Source organism: Schistocerca americana, chromosome 2 (assembly GCF_021461395.2).
Source record: "Schistocerca americana isolate TAMUIC-IGC-003095 chromosome 2, iqSchAmer2.1, whole genome shotgun sequence".
NCBI lineage: Eukaryota > Metazoa > Arthropoda > Insecta > Orthoptera > Acrididae > Schistocerca > Schistocerca americana.
Window position 1 is genome coordinate 724,180,477 of NC_060120.1, and position 19,398 is coordinate 724,199,874.

General features: G+C 36.5%; 1 protein-coding gene across 3 annotated transcripts; it reads right to left on the reverse strand.

The window, feature by feature from the left end:
- Window positions 1-1,252: 1,252 nt before the first annotated feature.
- Window positions 1,253-14,215, reverse strand: LOC124594188 (methionine-R-sulfoxide reductase B1-like). 3 transcript variants are annotated; one of them, XM_047132547.1, is made up of 4 exons: window positions 14,098-14,215; window positions 13,860-14,021; window positions 12,146-12,318; window positions 1,253-1,637 (listed from the first exon to the last, which is right to left on the reverse strand). In XM_047132547.1, the coding sequence occupies exons 2-4, from the start codon at window positions 13,955-13,957 to the stop codon at window positions 1,456-1,458; spliced, it is 453 nt and encodes a 150-aa protein (XP_046988503.1). In that variant the 5' UTR covers window positions 13,958-14,021; window positions 14,098-14,215; the 3' UTR covers window positions 1,253-1,455. The 3 variants fall into 3 exon arrangements, with proteins under 3 accessions (XP_046988503.1, XP_046988502.1, XP_046988500.1); XM_047132546.1 differs by having other exon boundaries at window positions 1,253-1,601; window positions 13,860-14,176; XM_047132544.1 differs by having other exon boundaries at window positions 13,860-14,176.
- Between the last annotated feature and the right edge of the window lie 5,183 nt (window positions 14,216-19,398).

The window sequence follows — 19,398 nt, forward strand, 5'->3', positions numbered from 1 at the left end:
TAAATACAGTCAACACATTTTTTACAGAATGCACTACTAATATCTGTTTACATTTCTCTTGAAGTTCACTGCACTATTAAGATTTTCTTAAGAAACTGGACAGAAATGACATACAAAAACTGAGAGATGAAAAGAGGATGTTGGACAAGAAAATAATACCGTACTGTCAAGCTTATAAAAAGGAACCAAACAGTACATACAAATAAGATATTATCACACAATGCAGGAATTAAACTATGTAAGAAAGTGTCAAGAATATTTTAGATGAAGCAAAAAAAGAATCAAATATTGAATGAAAAATTCTGCACAATGAAAAAACAAAGCATAGCAAATGCTAGGAAAATGAAGCAAATCAAGCAAAACAACAAAAATTATGCTAAACTGAGATTAGTGGAACACTAATGGAGCAGTGTGTGTATTTATGTAAGGGTTAGGGGATATGCAGTTACACATTATCATATCAAACACTGAGCATGCCCAGTAAGAGATCAGCTAGTAACACATACAACAAAGTAAAAGTCTCTTAAGTTTATTATGGTTCGCACTACAGTCACAACTGAGTAAGATCACAGAACAACCTTTTCCATACGTAATGCACACTCTTTAATTAATGGTGTATTGACAACACAGTTAACGGAGTTAACAGTTACAGTGTAAGAACCATGTATATATATTTCTTTCTTTATATCAACAGCAGTCAAACCATTTATCTTTGAGAGCAATTTTATTCGAAAACAAAAATGGAATCATTTGCTTACCATGAGCTATCTAAAATAGGCCTCTTAACTCTGGTTATATCACAGTGAAAAACAGTTTGATCAGTACACAGTGTCAAGATCTGATTTCAGAAGAAAATCATAATAAAAATAACATTAATTCCTTCAGAAAATATAGTAACTGACACATAAGGCAATGAAAATAACTGTTCCAAGATTAACATTTTACTTTGAGAAAGGTGTTCGCAATTTCTCAATAAGGTTACGTCTGTTTGTACTTATTTGCAGTACTACTGCACAAAGGCAATGAGACTTTCCTGCACAATACAAGATTTTCTGCAACCAACCTTCGAATAAAAAATGTGCACTTTCCGCAAAGTCACAGGTAACAAAGCGCCAGGCACTTAAAACATCAATTGCATATGTAATAAGACATCCAAAATATATGCTCCAAAAATACTGTAAAACATTCACAACACCAAAGCCTGTGTCAAATGCCATACAAAATAAATGTCAAATGAACAGTAGGTTAGAGATTCACATTACCAATAATTTACTATAAAGAATATTCACTGTTTCAGTTACATTTACATCAATTCATGTCAACAGTGAAACCAATGAAATCAATTTCAAAAGCATACTAGTGCCTGCACAGACATAATCAAAATTCATTTTCTTATCACTTAAATTCTGAAATAAGGTTTTTAAACATCTTCTGTCCTATGCTGAAAGACAAAGCTCACTGCTCTGGTTGATGCAGTGGTCGAAAATTAAGTGCAGCACTGTTGATGCAGAATCTTCTTCCCGTGGGCTTTGGTCCATCGTTGAACACATGGCCCAGATGAGCTCCACAGTTGGCACAGGTCACCTCAGTACGCACCATGCCTGGGTTTGCGACCAATAACAGAAGGTTGCCCCCAACTGTAGTGGTTTGCAGTTCGGAGGGAGGTATAGGCAGGCAGGCAGAAAACAAGCACAGACAGAAGAAGGTTAGAAAACCCAACCACCAGTTACAGTTTGCTCAAAGGGCAACCAAAACTGGGAAGACATTACACAGGTTGTAAGTAAAATTACTTTTCTTTTGGTAATAACCAATCTGACCAGGATGCAATTTTCAAAAAGATAAAGTTTTACATGGGAGTAATATTATACAGTATTTCTCAGCAGAATTTAATATGTATCTGGTCAATAAATATTTTGCACTGAAATTTTGATTGCATGTTAAGTTAGTTGCACATGCAGTTTATTCTGTGTGCTATTATACAGAAAGATACTCCATGTTATTTTGATAAGTGTAGTGACATGAAATCTCAGTTATAGGGAAGTAAGTCAACTTGCAACTAGTGGTTTGTTTCAGTAACAAAAAAAGAAACAAAAGGAAAATGCATGCACCAGGTTATGCACAAAGGTCAGGCATAATGTGAAACACGTACATTTAGAAGGGACACACAGGGTAAACCACAAACATGCGTTCTAATTAGACAAACATTGCTGAAGACCAATTGCCAACAAAGATTAGCAACACTGCCTGTTTTGAAAACAAAACTTTGTTGTGTCTGATCAGCCAGTTATGTATTGTCTCTGCAATATTTAACTGTCAATCAGCAGCCCTGGTGACACTGAAACGGTTTCATTTATAGTAAGTAACATGATACTTAGGCAAAATTGACTAATGGAGTAATTTCAAATCCTCCATAAATAAGCAATTTCAGTTCCAATAAATTATAAAAAACATTTATTCATTTCTTAGCTGTCTACAGTCAATAGAGATGCTCAGTTGGAAAAGAACAACGATCAGAACTTTGTCGAAGAATTGATCCAAGCTTTTGCCTGATGAGTTTTAAGGGGATATGTACCAAGAAGAGTGGACAGATATCTGAAACCCCCAAGTCTATCACTTTTACTACTGCACCATCTCTCGCAGTATAGCAGTGTGAGCACTCAATAAAGGAAACTAAATATGGATTCCAATTCTCTAGTTCATTCTACTACATTACTGTAGCACTTATGACTCCCCAGGGGTTGAAAGTTGCACACACACACCCCTGTCCTCATCCTCACAAAATGAAGTAAAAAATTGTATGGACAGTTGTTTAAGAATTGTGTTTCAACTTGTACGCTGCTGTGATCTCTGTATCAGCCACTGCAGACACACACAGGGATCCTATACATTTCTTATTGTAGTGCCTGCTGATAACTTTTACAGCATTGCATGAACAGTAATAATAATAGGATCATCATTTGCAGCATAAATCTCATCTATTGAAACTAAGTGTACAATGTAGAAAACTTAAAAATACATGGAGTACTGAAAATAATCCCAACCAAAACAAAGATAAATGAGCAGCCAAACAGAAATTTCTAGGATCATCCATAGTACAAAAACTATTTCATAAGTGTGCTGCTCAATATTGAACTGTAATAATTATACAATAGGCTAAAATGTATTTGGTTGAAAAGCTCTCTTGGAGGTCCAGCCCACTTTACTTGGTAACACTGATTAATCAGCATCAGTTCTGAATGCCTGTGCTGTTGACACAAAATTACTGAAATTCCATGCCATAAGACCCAAGAAATATTGCAGAATGCAGGTGAATGTAGAATGAGTATGACACTATGCATATATTGTGCCCAACAGAAAGCAGTAATTCACCACTATTACACAGCTACATCAATCCTCCAATTATCAATAGTAACTAAATCTTTCAGGTATTTCTGTTTTACGAAGACTTGTGTGGCTTACACCATCCACAAAATTTTTTGGCTCTAAAGTTTGAAGAAAGCTCTTTTTCCTTCTCAATAAGGAAAGGATGATTTAGGGCTGAGTGGTATAACTGCACCCCAATTTATAGATTAACACTAACGACAAATTTTTAAAAAATCTGGTGGAGTATCAAAAAACACAAAACTGAAGATCTCATTGATGAAAACTGTAAGGTAATGTCTACAATAAAGAGAAAGAACCTGATATCTGTGATCAAAGTCTTGAGCACATCATATTGTACAAGTATTTAGGAGTAATACTCAGAAGCAATATGACATGTGACTAGCATGTGAAATTCAGTATTAAGAAACATCAATAAAGACAGATTTGAAACAGCCTGGAAGATGAAAACTGAGTCCTGGATTGAGACTAGAATTCTGAATCTGGAGGAAGTAAAGCTGTGAATATGGGTCGCAAGTTGTGCTTGAGTCACTCAGTTGGTAGAGCACTTGCCCACACAAAGCAAGGTCCCAAGTTCAGCCTTGGTCCAGCATACAGTTTTAATCTGCCAGGAAGTTCCATATCAGTGAACACTCTGCTGCAGAGAGAAAATTTCATTCTGGAAACAACAGATTTGTTGGAAAGATTCTGGGAAAATGAACACATCTGCAAGGTAATTGCATAAAAGACGCTCATGCTACCAGTTCTAGTGTACAGTTCCAGTATTTGGGGTCATCAACTAGGTAGACAACAAACATCAAACCAATTCAGAGATGTGCTGCTAGAATCTTAACAGGTATATATAGCCCATACAGAAGTGTTATAGAGATGCTCCAGGAACTTAAATACGAGTTCTAGGAAGAATGGTGAATGTTCTGTTAGGTAACTTTAGAGAAAGTGTATTGATGCAGAAAGTGTGACTATTGTGCTGTACCTATTGTATATCTCCCGTAGGAATCCTAAGAGTAAGATGAGAAAGATTAGGGAACATAGAGACTCATTTAGAAATTTATTTTTTCCACAATCTGATGCTCGATATTGAAATATTTTGTAACAATTTTTTCGTAGATATGTGAAAATATGAGAAACATTACCAACATTTCTTCAACCTTGTCAATATCATCGTCCATCCAAACTGATATTAAAGCACATTAATCAAGGTTGTACAGGATATGAAACGCGTATGCAGCTGAGAAGGGTGGAGAGGGCAGATAGTGAAAAGGGGAAGCGAGGAGAGGGACACAGGCTTTTGTTTCCATACATGATGTGCAGAAACATTAAACTCAATAATGAATAGGAATCAAGATATTACTAAAAGTATTCACTTTTCTATTAGTTGATGTATATTCCTTCCAGTCCCTGTATTACCAATTTTGTCCTTTTTCTTTTTTTCCATGTACAGAGAGAGGAACGTGACTGTCCATACAAAGCTGTGTCATTCACAATGCATTTCCTGATAAACAGTTCATGTGCCAATATCCTGGGGGGCGTTCCATACTTTTTATAAACTTAAGTCTAGAAGGTTATGACAAAGGGTGAGGGTGTCTGATCTACAAGGTCCTAGAGCATTCTTCAAAAGAAACAGGCTATGTACCAAGATACAGATAACATCTGCCTTTGTTCCCATGTTCATTTTTGCAAACGCAATACAAAATCTTATTTATCCACACTAACGCATAATGGTCTTTTACACTACGGAATAACATACATCTCAAGTACAGAATGAACGATAATAATGGTGCATCAACAATAACTTTGGAAAGAGCAGTCTGAATGTTTCTAGTCACACTTAGAACATCTGCTCAGTCTGCACCAACCAGAGGAATCTGTTTAAGTACTGTTACGTTAACAGCTCCAGAAAATTCCGCAAGATGACATTAAGTATGACATACATAACATCGATCAAAAGATAGTACAATTATAGTTTCAAATGAAACAACACAAAATGCCGGACAAACAGCATATTTTATACAAAGTATAAAACTCAGGTTCTTTTGATGATTTCTAAAAATGAAGCAATGTGGAAAAAATGCATTTCATTCAAAACAAAATCAACTTAAGATCTACTTCAATTTAAGTCAATGGACATGTAGTGGTGATGTGTCATGCTGCTTCTTGCATCTATTAGATCCTGGATTTTCTATTGTTTGATGGAACTAGATTTTCAGTGTCAAAAGCATCACAAAATGACTAGGGTGTAATTTGACAGTATGCAGTTTCAAAAGTATGGACAAAAAATTTCTTCTAATTTAGATGAGTATCCAGATAAGCAGCTCAGAAGTTCCTTTCAGGCCCTTGACAGAGCTAATACAATGGAAAGATGAAAAATACCAAATAGTCACAGTTCTTCAATTAAATGTCACCCTTTCAATAGCTTACAGCCCGCAGATGTACAAAAACAACTCAGGGAAAGTTAAGTGCATAACAGACCATGAAATCTGAAAAAAGACAAAATAAGAAACCACCACCTCCAATATCTTCAGTTTACATTCCTCTCTAACATGCATTTTCTCCTCCAATTCTATAATCACATACAGCTTCTATGCCAGCACCCATTAAGAATCCCATCTGTGAAGTGACAAGTATTAAAACATTCTCATGTGTATACATACACTCTTTACCAACTTTGGTCACTAGCATCACAAAGCAAGTTGTTTGTCAACTGTGGCAATAAGTGTGAAGAATTACTTGGCAGTTCTATGGTATACTTATCAGTTATGTCAACACCAAAAATATAACCACTAAAAAGGTTTTGCACACCAGTAAGTTATAATAAAATTTGTTTACATAACAAGGAACATGCAGGACTATGACCTTACATAATCATAATAGTTGGCATAACACTGTTAAAAAATAATCTAATTTTACTACTTTAAGATATATACTGGCAAAAAGGTGCATATCACATACAGTGCTTATGAAAACAGTACGTACATCAATGAAAGAAAACTATGTGTCAGTTCTTTTACGTTAATCAGAAATGTCTTAGAAAAATAAAGATTGTCCTCTGGGAATCAAGTAATTAATGAACCCACTAGGATAAACCTACAATGTTTCAGCATTATGCAATTTCTGTTACTCTTAGACCACTTCACCTGTGAATTTTATTCCAGCTCTATTACAAATATCCTCAATTCAAAGTATAATATGCATATAATTTCACTAGCATACGAGACTTATGAGCTGGCGTATTATCTTACTGAAAATATTTCCATTAAGGTTAAAGCAGCAATGCACGTCAATGGTCTCCGACAAACAATTAACATCCTAAGGCTATGTTATGGCAAATCTCCATATCACTACTGTCGCCTGGTTTGAGCACAGCTGTCCGTATGTTTTCCATATGCTTGGCAGTCCACCAATATCAGCACAGTTTCTTCAAAAGAGCCACAATCATTCTGTCACTCACAAAGATTGAGCTGCTGTTACGTTACAACAAACAATAGCAAAAGAAAGTCATTTACTTACAATAGCACATATCAATCAAGCACATATCAATCTTGCAAGCAAGAGATTCTCATTTTTTAAATTGTGGCAGAATGTAAATAACTTATGAGTGAAGGTAATGTGTACACACACTGTCGGCACGATGCAGCTACACAAGTGTGTGTGGCTGCATATGTATGTGGATGCATACACAAGCACAACTCAAAATACGATTTGTTCAAAAACAAGCAAAATTTCCAGTCTTGTTTATGTGCATGTCAATGACTCAATTCCTCTTCGATATGGCAAGTTGTTATCTTTACTTTTACATCATTCTTCAAATAATGATCTGTGCTATGTGAGGGAGCAAGATTTCAGGTTAGGATACTTTATCCATGTTCACAGAAGTTTTTAAGTAACACCCTGCAATATGACACACCCCCACCCCATATGGATGTCAAGAGAAGTGTGTGGTACCTTTCCATGGAATGACTGTAGATACAGAAAAATGACTGATATTTTTAGAACTATTTTTTTTTTTTTAAAAAAAGTAGAATGTATGGGTAAATTTTTCTGGATTTTTTACATTAATGCATTATATTGGAGCTTTTCAATCATCAGCTGAACCAGATGAAAAGGTGTGTGTGTGAGTATGAAAGCAATGATGAACGCACAAGATTTAAGTACGTAATTTGGAATTCAGAGGCTGTTTGCATCCCAACAACTATCTATTCCAAGCCTGTAGTGCAATTATTCCCCTGTAGTGCAATTATTCCCGATAAAGTGATGTACTAGCTATACATATGTGTTGTTAAGTCCAACAACAAAAACATTTGTACGTGGCACAATAAAATATTGAACAGTTAATTATAATATGGCGCTGTGGTTAAGCTAACTTTGAAATCTGAGCTACAGTTGTTAAAAAATTTCTTGTCTGTTTGCTCAGCAATTTTCTACATGCTGAGTCATCTTTTCTCAAGGTATGGAATGTATTCAATCCAATATTTTGCACTACTTTAGTGCCTAAAAATTCCTTGGATACAACTGAATCACCAATTTCATATGGCCACACTGATTTATCAAACATGTACTGGAACTATTAAGCAACTAAGGTGCCAAATTTCAACTACTGGAAGATGCAATGCAGCTTGGTTCTTTTTTTTTTTTTTTTTTTTTTTAATAAACCTTCCAGTAAACACATGACAGTAAAGCAGAATACGATGAAAATGCTGAAGCCTTTTTTATTTGTCATTGTGTCTTCTTCCCAAGAGACAAATTGCAATCCGTAAGCCACCAGTGCACAATGGAGAACTTAACTTCTTGTTTCTTCAACATGTTTCACAAATATCTGATCTGATAGTTACCAATTTAACAAAACTTATTCAACCAATTCCTAAATACAGTCCTGTCAGTCTAGCTAGGAACATCACAAAGAAATAGGGATGAAATGTGACATTCATCAATAGTTTGTTTCGTCAGAACAAAGGTGTAAAGGATATGCTCCACAAATTCCAGTGGGACACTTTGGTAAAGATAATGTGGTATTACAGACAGGCTTACTCTCAAAACATTGACTGTGGGCATATCATAAGAACCCACAATAAATATTATCTCCTCCACTGCACATAACAACAATAACATTATATTACAATATCATTCCCACATATCCTCTGTATGTAAGTCTAGTAGAAGGGACAGAGAATGATACTGGTTCAGTACGTACCTTTAACCACACTCTACACAACGTGTGATGGAATACAGATGTAGATAAAGTTTACTGAAGTTTTCAAACCCCTTTTATCTCATTTTTAGCTACACTTTTCCAAATACCTTTACACAATAATTACAAGTAATGACTTTACTAAACAATTACCTGAAGGAAAATTTTTCAAGTTTTTTGTTTATGGTTCTTCTCTTTGGTGTCTAATATTTTAGCAATGTTAGTAAGTAATTTCCATAGGCTAGTGAGCTACTGCAGTTATCTTCTGTTAGCACTCCACTTTAGCCATTGGCTTTAATTAGCTGACTATGTCCGCTAACAAGACAGTCTGTTAATTACAATACAGTAAAGCAATGGTTGTCTCAAGCAGCTGGGTATGGGGATACTAGGATAACTGATTTTATGGGTAAAATACTGGTGTTCATAGGAGCATGAAACAAAAAGTAACAACTGAACACAAAACTGCACATTTTTATTTTGTATCACACCTCTCAGAAGCAACACAATGGACTACACAGCCCAGATTGAAAAGTCCAAAATGGCCATTCCTTTAGAATTACAGTCACCTAAAAGTCGAAAATATGTTTTTGCATTAGATTTGAGGTTTTTTGTCACCGAATATCCAACATTTTAAAGGGAGCAATTGGCACAGACAAGAGCGATTATTTCATCACTCGTTGATGCTCAACAGCTGGGGTCCTAAACGTTATATTCATTCAAGACAGTCTTGAATAATTTCCTGGTCTCGTTCTAAGTCCTAAAGATAATTTAATCAGCCCAGCCAGTTTAGATACAAAGCACCTGTCTGGTGTGGCTCTGCAGTTCTAATGATGGACTCGCCAGAACAAACCAATTACTAACTTAGTTCTGTGTCTAAATTGTGCTCTTCTATCACTTCCATCAATTTTTTGTGTACACTTAAATTTTCACTGCCAAGTATGTTCACAAATTTTGTAATGGCATCGCTATTCTTTTTAATATAGTTATTATTCCATTTCCAACAACCCACTGTCAAGCTAAGCTTGGTCCACTAACACCTTTCGTCAACTCATCTATGTGTTTCTAACACACCAGTAACAACCTGTTTACCTTTAGTCACCAACAGCAGCTCACTCTGTTACAAGCAGAAGTTCAGACATCAACACGGAACAGATACAATGGTGGTTGGAGGAGGAAAGGGCAAGGGAGGGAGGGGACTGCTGAAACGGCCAGTCCAGCACCAGCAGAACTTGCACATGGCACATTGTACAATTTGAATTTCCTAATCGGAATACTATTACTTAACCAATATTCCAGTTTATCAGTATTAGATAATCAATGCTGTTCCATATATGAAATATCACTATAGTTTCAGCAAACTGACAGACAAGTGAAAACTCCAATGGAACCTAAAAAAATATGACTACACTCCAATGGAACTTAAAAAATCTGACTACCTGGCTGGTGTAAGAGTCTCAACAACTTGACAATCATTCTACATAATGAACTGTTCCATGTAAAATTAATTAAAAACCATATTTTGCTTACTTAACGAAACTGACTGTTCCTGTGTTCATCGTTGAGTAGAAAAGTATTCATTGCTCAAAAACATACAGGGTGATTCAAAAAGAATACCACAACATTAAAAATGTGTATTTAATGAAAGAAACATAATATAACCTTCTGTTATACATCATTACAAAGAGTATTTAAAAAGGTTTTTTTTCACTCAAAAACAAGTTCAGAGATGTTCAATATGGCCCCCTCCAGACACTCGAGCAATATCAATCCGATACTCCAACTCGTTCCACACTCTCTGTAGCGTATCAGGCATAACAGTTTGGATAGCTGCTGTTATTTCTCGTTTCAAATCATCAATGGTGGCTGGGAGAGGTGGCCGAAACACCATATCCCCAACATACCCCCATAAGAAAAAATCGCTAGCTCTGCGAGTCGATTTTCCTGGGCTGCGAACAAATGCTTGCTGGATGTGTGCTACATTTTCATCACTCGTTCTCGGCCGTCCAGAACTTTTCCCTTTGCACAAACACCCATTCTCTGTAAACTGTTTATACCAACGTTTAATACACCACCTATCAGGAGGTTTAACACCATACTTCATTCGAAATGCACGCTGAACAACTGTCGTCGATTCACTTCTGCCGTACTCAATAACACAAAAAGCTTTCTGTTGAGCGGTCGCCATCTTAGCATCAACTGACGCTGACGCCTAGTCAACAGCGCCTCAAGCGAACAAATGTACAACTAAATGAAACTTTATAGCTCCCTTAATTCGCCGACAGATAGTGCTTAGCTCTGCCTTTTGTCGTTGCAGTTTTAAATTCCTAAAGTTGTGGTATTCTTTTTGAATCACCCTGTATAATCAGAATAATTGCTGGAGCCCACCCACGGTCATCCTACTGACATCTATTTAAGGATCTATGGATCCTCACAGTATATATAATCACTTATGAAATTTGTTGTTAATAATCCAACCCAGTTCAAAAGTAATAGCAGTGTGCATAGCTATAACACCAGGAGAAAGGATGATCTTCACTATGCAGGGTTAAATCTGACTTTGGCACAGAAAGGGGTAAATTATGCTGCCACAAAAGTCTTTGGTCACCTACCAAACAGCATCAAAAGCCTGACAGATAGCCAACTAACATTTAAAAATAAATTAAAAGCATTTCTAGATGAAAACTCCTTCTACTCATTGGCTGAATTTTTAGATATAAATTAAGATGGGGAAAAAAAACTTAAACATTAGTGTCATGCAATATTTTGTGTAATGTAATATATTGTACAGACACCTTTTAATAACCTGGACACGTTCCACATCATTACGAAGTGTTGTATTCATGATCTATGGAACAAGTATTAATCTAATCTAAAAGGTGGCCTTTTCTTCCCTCAAGTACAGCCTTGCGGCAAGGGAATTTTTTGAAAAATCACAGGCTTCCAAGCAGCTCAAATGGTTCAAACTTCATGAACTGTTAACGAAGTGTTTCCCAGTCATCACCAAGTGGCAGCTACTGAGTGTTCTGTAGTTGACAGGCCCTTATTTATGTAGCTGTGCTTGATCATGTCACTTGTTTTTAGTCAACTATGATGTAACTGTGTTTTCATTCACGTCCACTCCACTCAGACCCCACTTGTCATTGAAATTACACAAGTATGATAACATAGCCACATATAGGAACACCGCTATCGAAGACAGACCACTGGTTGGTTACAAGTTAACACTGACTGAGATTTTGATCCATTTTATGCAACCGGAGACCGAAGTTCCTAAAACTAGCTTTTTTTTACCTTTACGTAGGCCATACTAAAACATTAATAAAATCTGTATCCTAAAACTCTGTTTTAAGGCAAAGGAAAAAATTCTTCACCTTCTGTTTACCACTTTTCTTGAGTATCTGATCAAGGCAGAAAAGCATCAGAAGTCATATATCATATGTCAAGCGTAATTCACAAATTATGTTTTTGTGGGCATCTTTTTGATAAGCACTGTATATCATTACGATTAATTCAGCTATAAAATCAATATATTGTTAATTCATACACTGCACAAGAAGTAAACATATAACACAAACATACCATGAGATGTGTCCTTAGTAAGCTTAACTTTGCCTTGGTTTATAACATCATTAAATGCTGGCCACCCACAGCCAGATTCAAATTTTGTATCTGATGAAAATAGGTCCTCATTGCAAACAACACAGCTGTATGTTCCAGCATCTGTAGTTTTATTGTACTTGCCCGTAAATGCCCTGTAAGGAGTTTCAGCTAGTACAAAAATTTGTAACTTCACCAACCATCCATAATTGATGACTTCTCGATTATACTGCCAGGTAGCAGTGTCTATATAGGATTACATTTCAACAATGTGACTCGTTATCGACAGATGCATAATCGCATACTATAAGGCACTAAAATGCATTAGGATGTCGAAGAAAATACTGTCACTAGCACACTGCAACCTGACTGTTCAACGAGAAATTGTGAAATCAGTAAAATGATGAGAAAACACAGAACATCAGTAATCACAATAACATAGGCTATGGACTCAAATTTAAAAATCATAAAATATTTTCGAAACACGAATATTTTCTCAGTGAAACAAAAAAGTTTAAAAGACAAAAGTAAGGAGCATTATTCGTAGCCAATAACAATGCATCCATTTGTGAGTGTATTCCCTTTGGTCTCCTGTAATACTTCAAAACAACACATAGGCCAAAGGGTATCGTAATCCACGTCCACAAGACAAGATTTGGAAAACATTACAATGCTCAAACCAGATAGCTTTAGTGCTGTAAAAATGATTAATATTAAGTCTCTATATATTTTGCTGTTAATTAAAATCACTGCAACTCACAGTTTGCTAGCAAATAGGGAGACACTAATGAGAAAATTTCTCCGACAGGAGGTACAGTTACAAACTCACAAAGCAACAGACATTGCTTTGCCATATCCCCTGTAGCCCACTGCTACACATTCTTATCAACTTCATAAACTAATCACTGATACAACAACCATTTCCTCAACATTATTTTCGTACCCTACAGCTATCTTTCCATTACAGGTAAGCAGTGTTCTGTATTTGATGATGGAAAATCAATTAAAATTCCCTTGCCATGACACTATCTAATGATGAATGCAACAATCTAACCAATTTGAAATCCATTGTTGATGTAGTGCCCTAAACTCATACTGTACGCCGTTTTCCTGACTTCCACAACATTTTTTTTCTTTATTTAGCAAAACAGTGTAGGCTGCTCAGTACTGACTATAAGCAGTTCTTACTCATAGCTTGAGACACTTTCGTGACACGAAATATGGACGTTGAATTTGACGTTACCATTACACCAACACAAGTTTAAATGTGAAAAGTAAGTAATCTCCAGAATTTCATTATGTAAGGCGCCCTATGTCACTCCCATTTCACAGAAAGCAGCGCGTCTTTACTTTCAAGAGGTTTCATTGCATTCGCAGAACGCAACCGACGTTAAAAAAACAATTTCATTCTCGGCGTTGGTATAAACAAGTTTCTAGCTTCTCTCTCTCTAGTGTTAAAAATGTCAGACTAAAGACAATAACGCTGGTGTTGTGTGGTTACAACAATGACATTCACCGACTCTACAGTACGCTCGTATAATATAAGCAACAGAAAGTGTTAGCATACTACGAATAGTGTGAATCTGGATTCAGATTTTAATTACATTTTATGGAGTCATATGAACAAAATAGGTTGCGGGCAACGTTAAGCTGCCCGAGCGTAGTGCGTATCTCGTCACAACTGTTGCAGCTATACCTTTCTGTTCCTTTTTCTTGAGTAACATAATACTGCATTGGTGTCAAACGCTTTTTAAGTTCTTCTTTGCTGTAAGGTCCCTTGCCACTATCTGCCATAATACTGTCGTCTGCCGCAAGCCTCGCAGCTACTTTCTTGCGAGCAGCTGACCACTCCTGAAAACTGCCCACAAATTTATATCCACACATGCATACAATCACCACCTTCAAGAAAAGCCCTAATTATGTATTCAACAAACGTTCTATCTTTGTCCTCTTTCCCATATTAGGGATGAATATCTTAATACAACTCTTGCAAGTTGAGGTTAGAAAATGTCGATGCATTGTATCGAGATATCGGCATACCCAAGTCGTCGATAGAGCATGATCATATTGTACAGAAAGCACACAGTGTTTCGACGGGCAGCAAAAATTGCAAATGCTTCTACATCTACGTCAACATCTACATTTATACTCTAAAATCCACTGTGAGGTGCATGTCATGTTGTACGTTCCATTACACCAATTATTAGAGCTTTCTCCTTTTCCATTCACATGGGGATCCCGACAATAATGATTGCTTAAATACCTCTGTGTGTGCTGTAGGGTAGAACAGGTTAATTGTAAACCGAGGGTAAGTGTAAACACAAATTTAATACTGCCGGTAGAAAGACTCGGATTGAACCGGCCTAATTCATGATAGTGGACGAACATACGATGCACCCTTCGGATCGCGCGCCTATTGTACGATCTTTTGAAACCCTTTTTATTGTTGAGATTTTATCTTTTTTATTATTTTAATTTTCAAGGTTTATTTAATTTTTGACAATTTATTTCACAAACATGATTTTGACCAGCCCACATGCCAATCTGTCCAGCTATGGGATTCCCCAATTTCATTACGCTGCATAAATTCAACACAGGTTATTCCCTGACATGAATCCCATGGATAGTTCAGCGTATTGACTGCTTTGCATCCTGTGCAATGCTCACACATATTGTGCGTTTACAATTAGTTGCGACTTATGACAGTTAAGTGCGGAGCGAGTGGAATGAAGCATAATTGACAGCATGTGCTAGGCATGTCAGCAGGTGACCAGAATATAATGGCAGATTCGATTGGTTGCGTGCTACGATCTTTCTCTAACGCTTTTTAAAGAAACCAATCGGTAATAGACTCTCATTCTCGCACATCTTAATGTTTAATTATTGTCAGCTTCATGCTGAAAAGCCTGTCATTTCGTTTAATAGCCGCAGTTAATGCTTAATGTGAAGTGAAAAATAGGTGTTGCTATGAATATGTGTTTGGTGCATGTTAGGTTACATGTTACTGCATATTAAATATTGAATCATTCTTTAAACTTGGGGAGATATCATTGTCGGTTTCCAATCTCGAGAAAATGGAATGTATGTTATCTCCCTTACGAACTTGTGATATAAAAAAAAGATAGAATGAAATATTCATAGTCATCTCGTATCTCATACATGGTGTGAGATATCGAAACGAGATGGCGCGCAAAGACGAGAAATTTTCGTATCTACTGAGATATTCAAGCGACTACAGATTTTCTGAATGAAATAATGTAATTATTGAGGACAATCGATAGCTAGTGAAACGAGAACTGCCATGGGTTTTGTAGCAATATAAGTGAAGAAGTTACACGTTTATTCTTATACTGAGAATGGGCCATTTCATAAACTGTTAACCCGCTCACATGCAGTTGCTAGTTTAATAATACACTATTTAAGGATTCTGTCTCAAGCTCAGCTTCATTAGAATGTTAGTGAGATGAATTTTTCTAAACTCTGCTGTGTTTCGACAAAAGAAGCCGTTTTTAACATGGCAACAACAGAAGCTACGTATTCCTCAATCCTCGTCACAGTCCCTGAATCAGTGTCTCCTCAGCTACATTCTTGGTATGATTGACAACTCAAAACCAGTCCTGTCGTGTAAAATTTGAAGTGGTTTCTTTTGTCAGCACACCACCACATTACTTTTCGCCTGGGCCCATATATTCTCAGTCGGATTTAAATGAGCATAATAAGGAGGAGGCCTGATTAAACTATGCACTTTACTTTTAATATGTGCGTCGACCTGGTAGCGTGAAATTTGGGCTTGTATAGTAGTAGATCACATAACTAATGAGGAGGTACTGAATAGAATTGCGGAGAAGAGGAATTTGTGGTACAACTTGACTAGAAGAAGGGATCGGTTGGTAGGACATGTCCTGAGACATCAAGGGATCACCAATTTAGTGTTGGAGGGCAGTGTGAAGGGTGAAAATCGTAGAGGAAGACCAAGAGATGAATACACTGAGTAGATTCAAATGGATTTAGGTTGCAGTAGGTACTGGGAGATGAAGAAGCTTGCACAGGATAGAGTAGCATGGAGAGCTGCATCAAACCAGTTTCAGGACTGAAGACAACAACAACAACAGTAGTACAAATTCCATTAACTTCACCTTATACATGCTAAGTTCAACTTTATCTCGTATAACATTTCTTTGTACCCAGAGAAAAATATCCGCTTTCATCCACTGCATTGTTACAGGTTTATGCACCACAAATGACTGGCATGGCGTTCCGTCCATTATTATTGTCGAATTCCGAGGAATGTTTGGCAGCTGAACTTTATCTTCCCAGCCGATCAATGCATTCTTGAACGACAGTTTTATTGCAAATCACGAATCCAAATGTACTGCACTGTTATTATTAATGCAACGGCAAAACGAAACACTTAATCACAATACCTGACAACTATATAACATTTTAACACCACCGAGCAAGGTGGCGCAGTGGTTAGCACACTGGACTCGCATTCGGGAGGACGACTGTTCAATCCCGTCTCCAGCCATCCTGATTTAGGTTTTCTGTGATTTCCCTAAATCGTTTCAGGCCAATGCCGGGATGGTTCCTTTGAAAGGGCACGGCCGATTTCCTTCCCCATCCTTCCCTAACCCAAGCTTGCGCTCCATCTGTAATGACCTCGTTGCCGACAGGACATTAAACAACACTAACCTAACCTAACTTTAACACCAGAAAAGATGACTCTTGATGCGAGCTGACAAAAACTGGTGCACCTAATGGGTGACATCACGAGGTACTGTTTGCTCATGGTGCAGCAACAGCGGCGCTTTACCAGCAGAACCACTGGCGGCATGGTAGGGAAAGCCGACTCGCCATTGGTGTTACCAAGGCAACGGCGCCACGTCCCGCTCATGTCAACTAAACGTCACAAGTCGCAACTAATTTTGTACTCACTGTAGGTTAAAAGGGTTACAGTAACTTGTTGGCTCAGATGATGACTCAGCGATTTATAAAGTGCTAAGCGCAAAGTTGTGGGAATGGAAACAGATGACAATGATAGTGGTCCTAGTGCTGCCAAGAAATCTACAGCGGACGTATTTAAACGTAAGAGGCGAAAACAAAAGTATAGAAAAGTCTGGGAAACTAATCCTAAATTTAATGGTTGGATGTACGCTGATGAATCGAACTCTGATGGGACTAGATGTAGAATCCGTAATGTAACTTTTTTGTCTGGATTGGAATATGTTAAAAACATTATAAAAGTGTAAAATATACCGAAAAAGTGCAGGTGGTATCATCTAAAAGCCAGGCAATTTTAAGTGCATTTGTGAAATCAACAACTGATGCGTCTTCAAATAGTGAGGCTCACATGGCTGAAATTAAATTTGCAAGATTCCTGGCAGAACACAATCTTCCTTTCAGTGTTGTAGATCACCTGGAGGGTGTAGTTAAGAGTGCTTTGTTGATTCTAAAATCGTCGGCGCTATTCATTTGCGTTGTACAAAATATCGCAGATTGTAAAGTATGCCGTAGGAGAGAGCCATAAGAAGAATCTCACAGAAAACTTGAGACATACAAAATGCAGTGCTGATGAGTCAACAGACATAGGATCTGTTAAAATGTTGTGTATCATTGTTAGATATTGTAATAAAAACAAAAATAAAATTGAAAGTAAATTTTGGAATATTAGTGAAATTTTTAAGCAGGGTGAATATGATAAGGCAAACAAAGGTTCAACAAGTAAAAACGTTTAGTCTGTTCTAATGCTTTCATTTTCTGATTACAAAGTTTCTGAAAACAATATTATAGGATTCGATTCTCATGGTTGTAATTCTGTGATGGGGTCAAGAAACTCTGTGCTACTCAGTTAACTGAAAAATAACCTAGAGTAATTATTCTAACATGTAAATGTCACTGACTTCAAATTTGTGCCAGTGAAGTTTGTAAATATCTTCCCAGACAATGTAAAGACATAGCTAGGACAGTAATAACCATTTTAAAGCTAGTGCTAAGAGACAAGCACAACAACATCAATTACAAAAGTTTTTTTTATATCAAAATTCATAAATCATTGCATCTTTCACAGACAGGATGGCTATGTTTCTGGGCCATTATAGTGAGAATTTTAGAACAATGGAATGCTTTCTGTCTCTCTTTTGATTCCAAATACCTAGAAGAAATTAAAGAAAAAATCACCGATCCCTCAATGACAATTTTTTAAAATTATTTCATTTATTTTTGCCCTATATTTTGCCAATAGTCACAGATTTAAATAAATATTTCCAGAGTGGTAAAATTGTAGTTATTGTCTTAAATGAAAATATGGAAGAAGGGTACAATGAGTTGTTGCATTGCTACATGGACTATCAGTACATCATAACGAATAGACTGATTGACACTGATCCTCATCAACAGGCCATAGTTTGTTCCTGACAGACAAATTTATTTATTAGTTGAAGTTCCAAAGACAATTCAGAAACCAAAAAATATATAGCAAAAGCCTTTTACCACAGATGTAGGGATTTCATGCAGACAGGATGTTCAGAACTGAAAAAGAGCTATATCACTGACAATTTATTGCCATTATTTGCAGTTTTGATGCCTAAGACTGCCCTTAAAAACAAAAAAAGAGAAAAGACTGCCTATTTTATACTCCTTATATTAAAAAGTTAGAAGACCATGTTCTAGTCAAATTCCAAGAAATGAAAAAAGGGATATTGTTTTCTGCTGCAGCAGTGGTAAAACTGGATGGAACACATGATGTGGTCAACTTTCTATGAAAAGAGAAACTGCAGTAATTCTTGCTGTCAATCTCAGAACTTCAAAATAAAATTTCCCATTACAACAGAATTTTTTTTAAGACTGAGTATGGACCTAGAGGATTATATATTTCCATGAAAAACACAAACTGTGCGTTTTTTACAAGAATATATCTTGATACAGTTAAAATTTTCACATGTGTTATTATATTTTAGGGTTTTTATGACAACTCCATATTTCCTCAGATATTTTCAACTTCGTAAAAGCATTTAATAATAAAGTTTATGTTACGGTATGACTTGATAACAGTCGTGTTCCAATGAGCCAAATGTTGTGTCCTCATGGCTAAAGATAAATGGGTAGAAGATGGCTAAAGGATCTGTCACCCTAGGAAGCAAAGATTAGTTGACACAAGTGCACTTAAAATAAATACACTGATCAGCATGAAGAACACGACACTTCAGTTTATTACAAAAACTGAATTTTATTTTAAA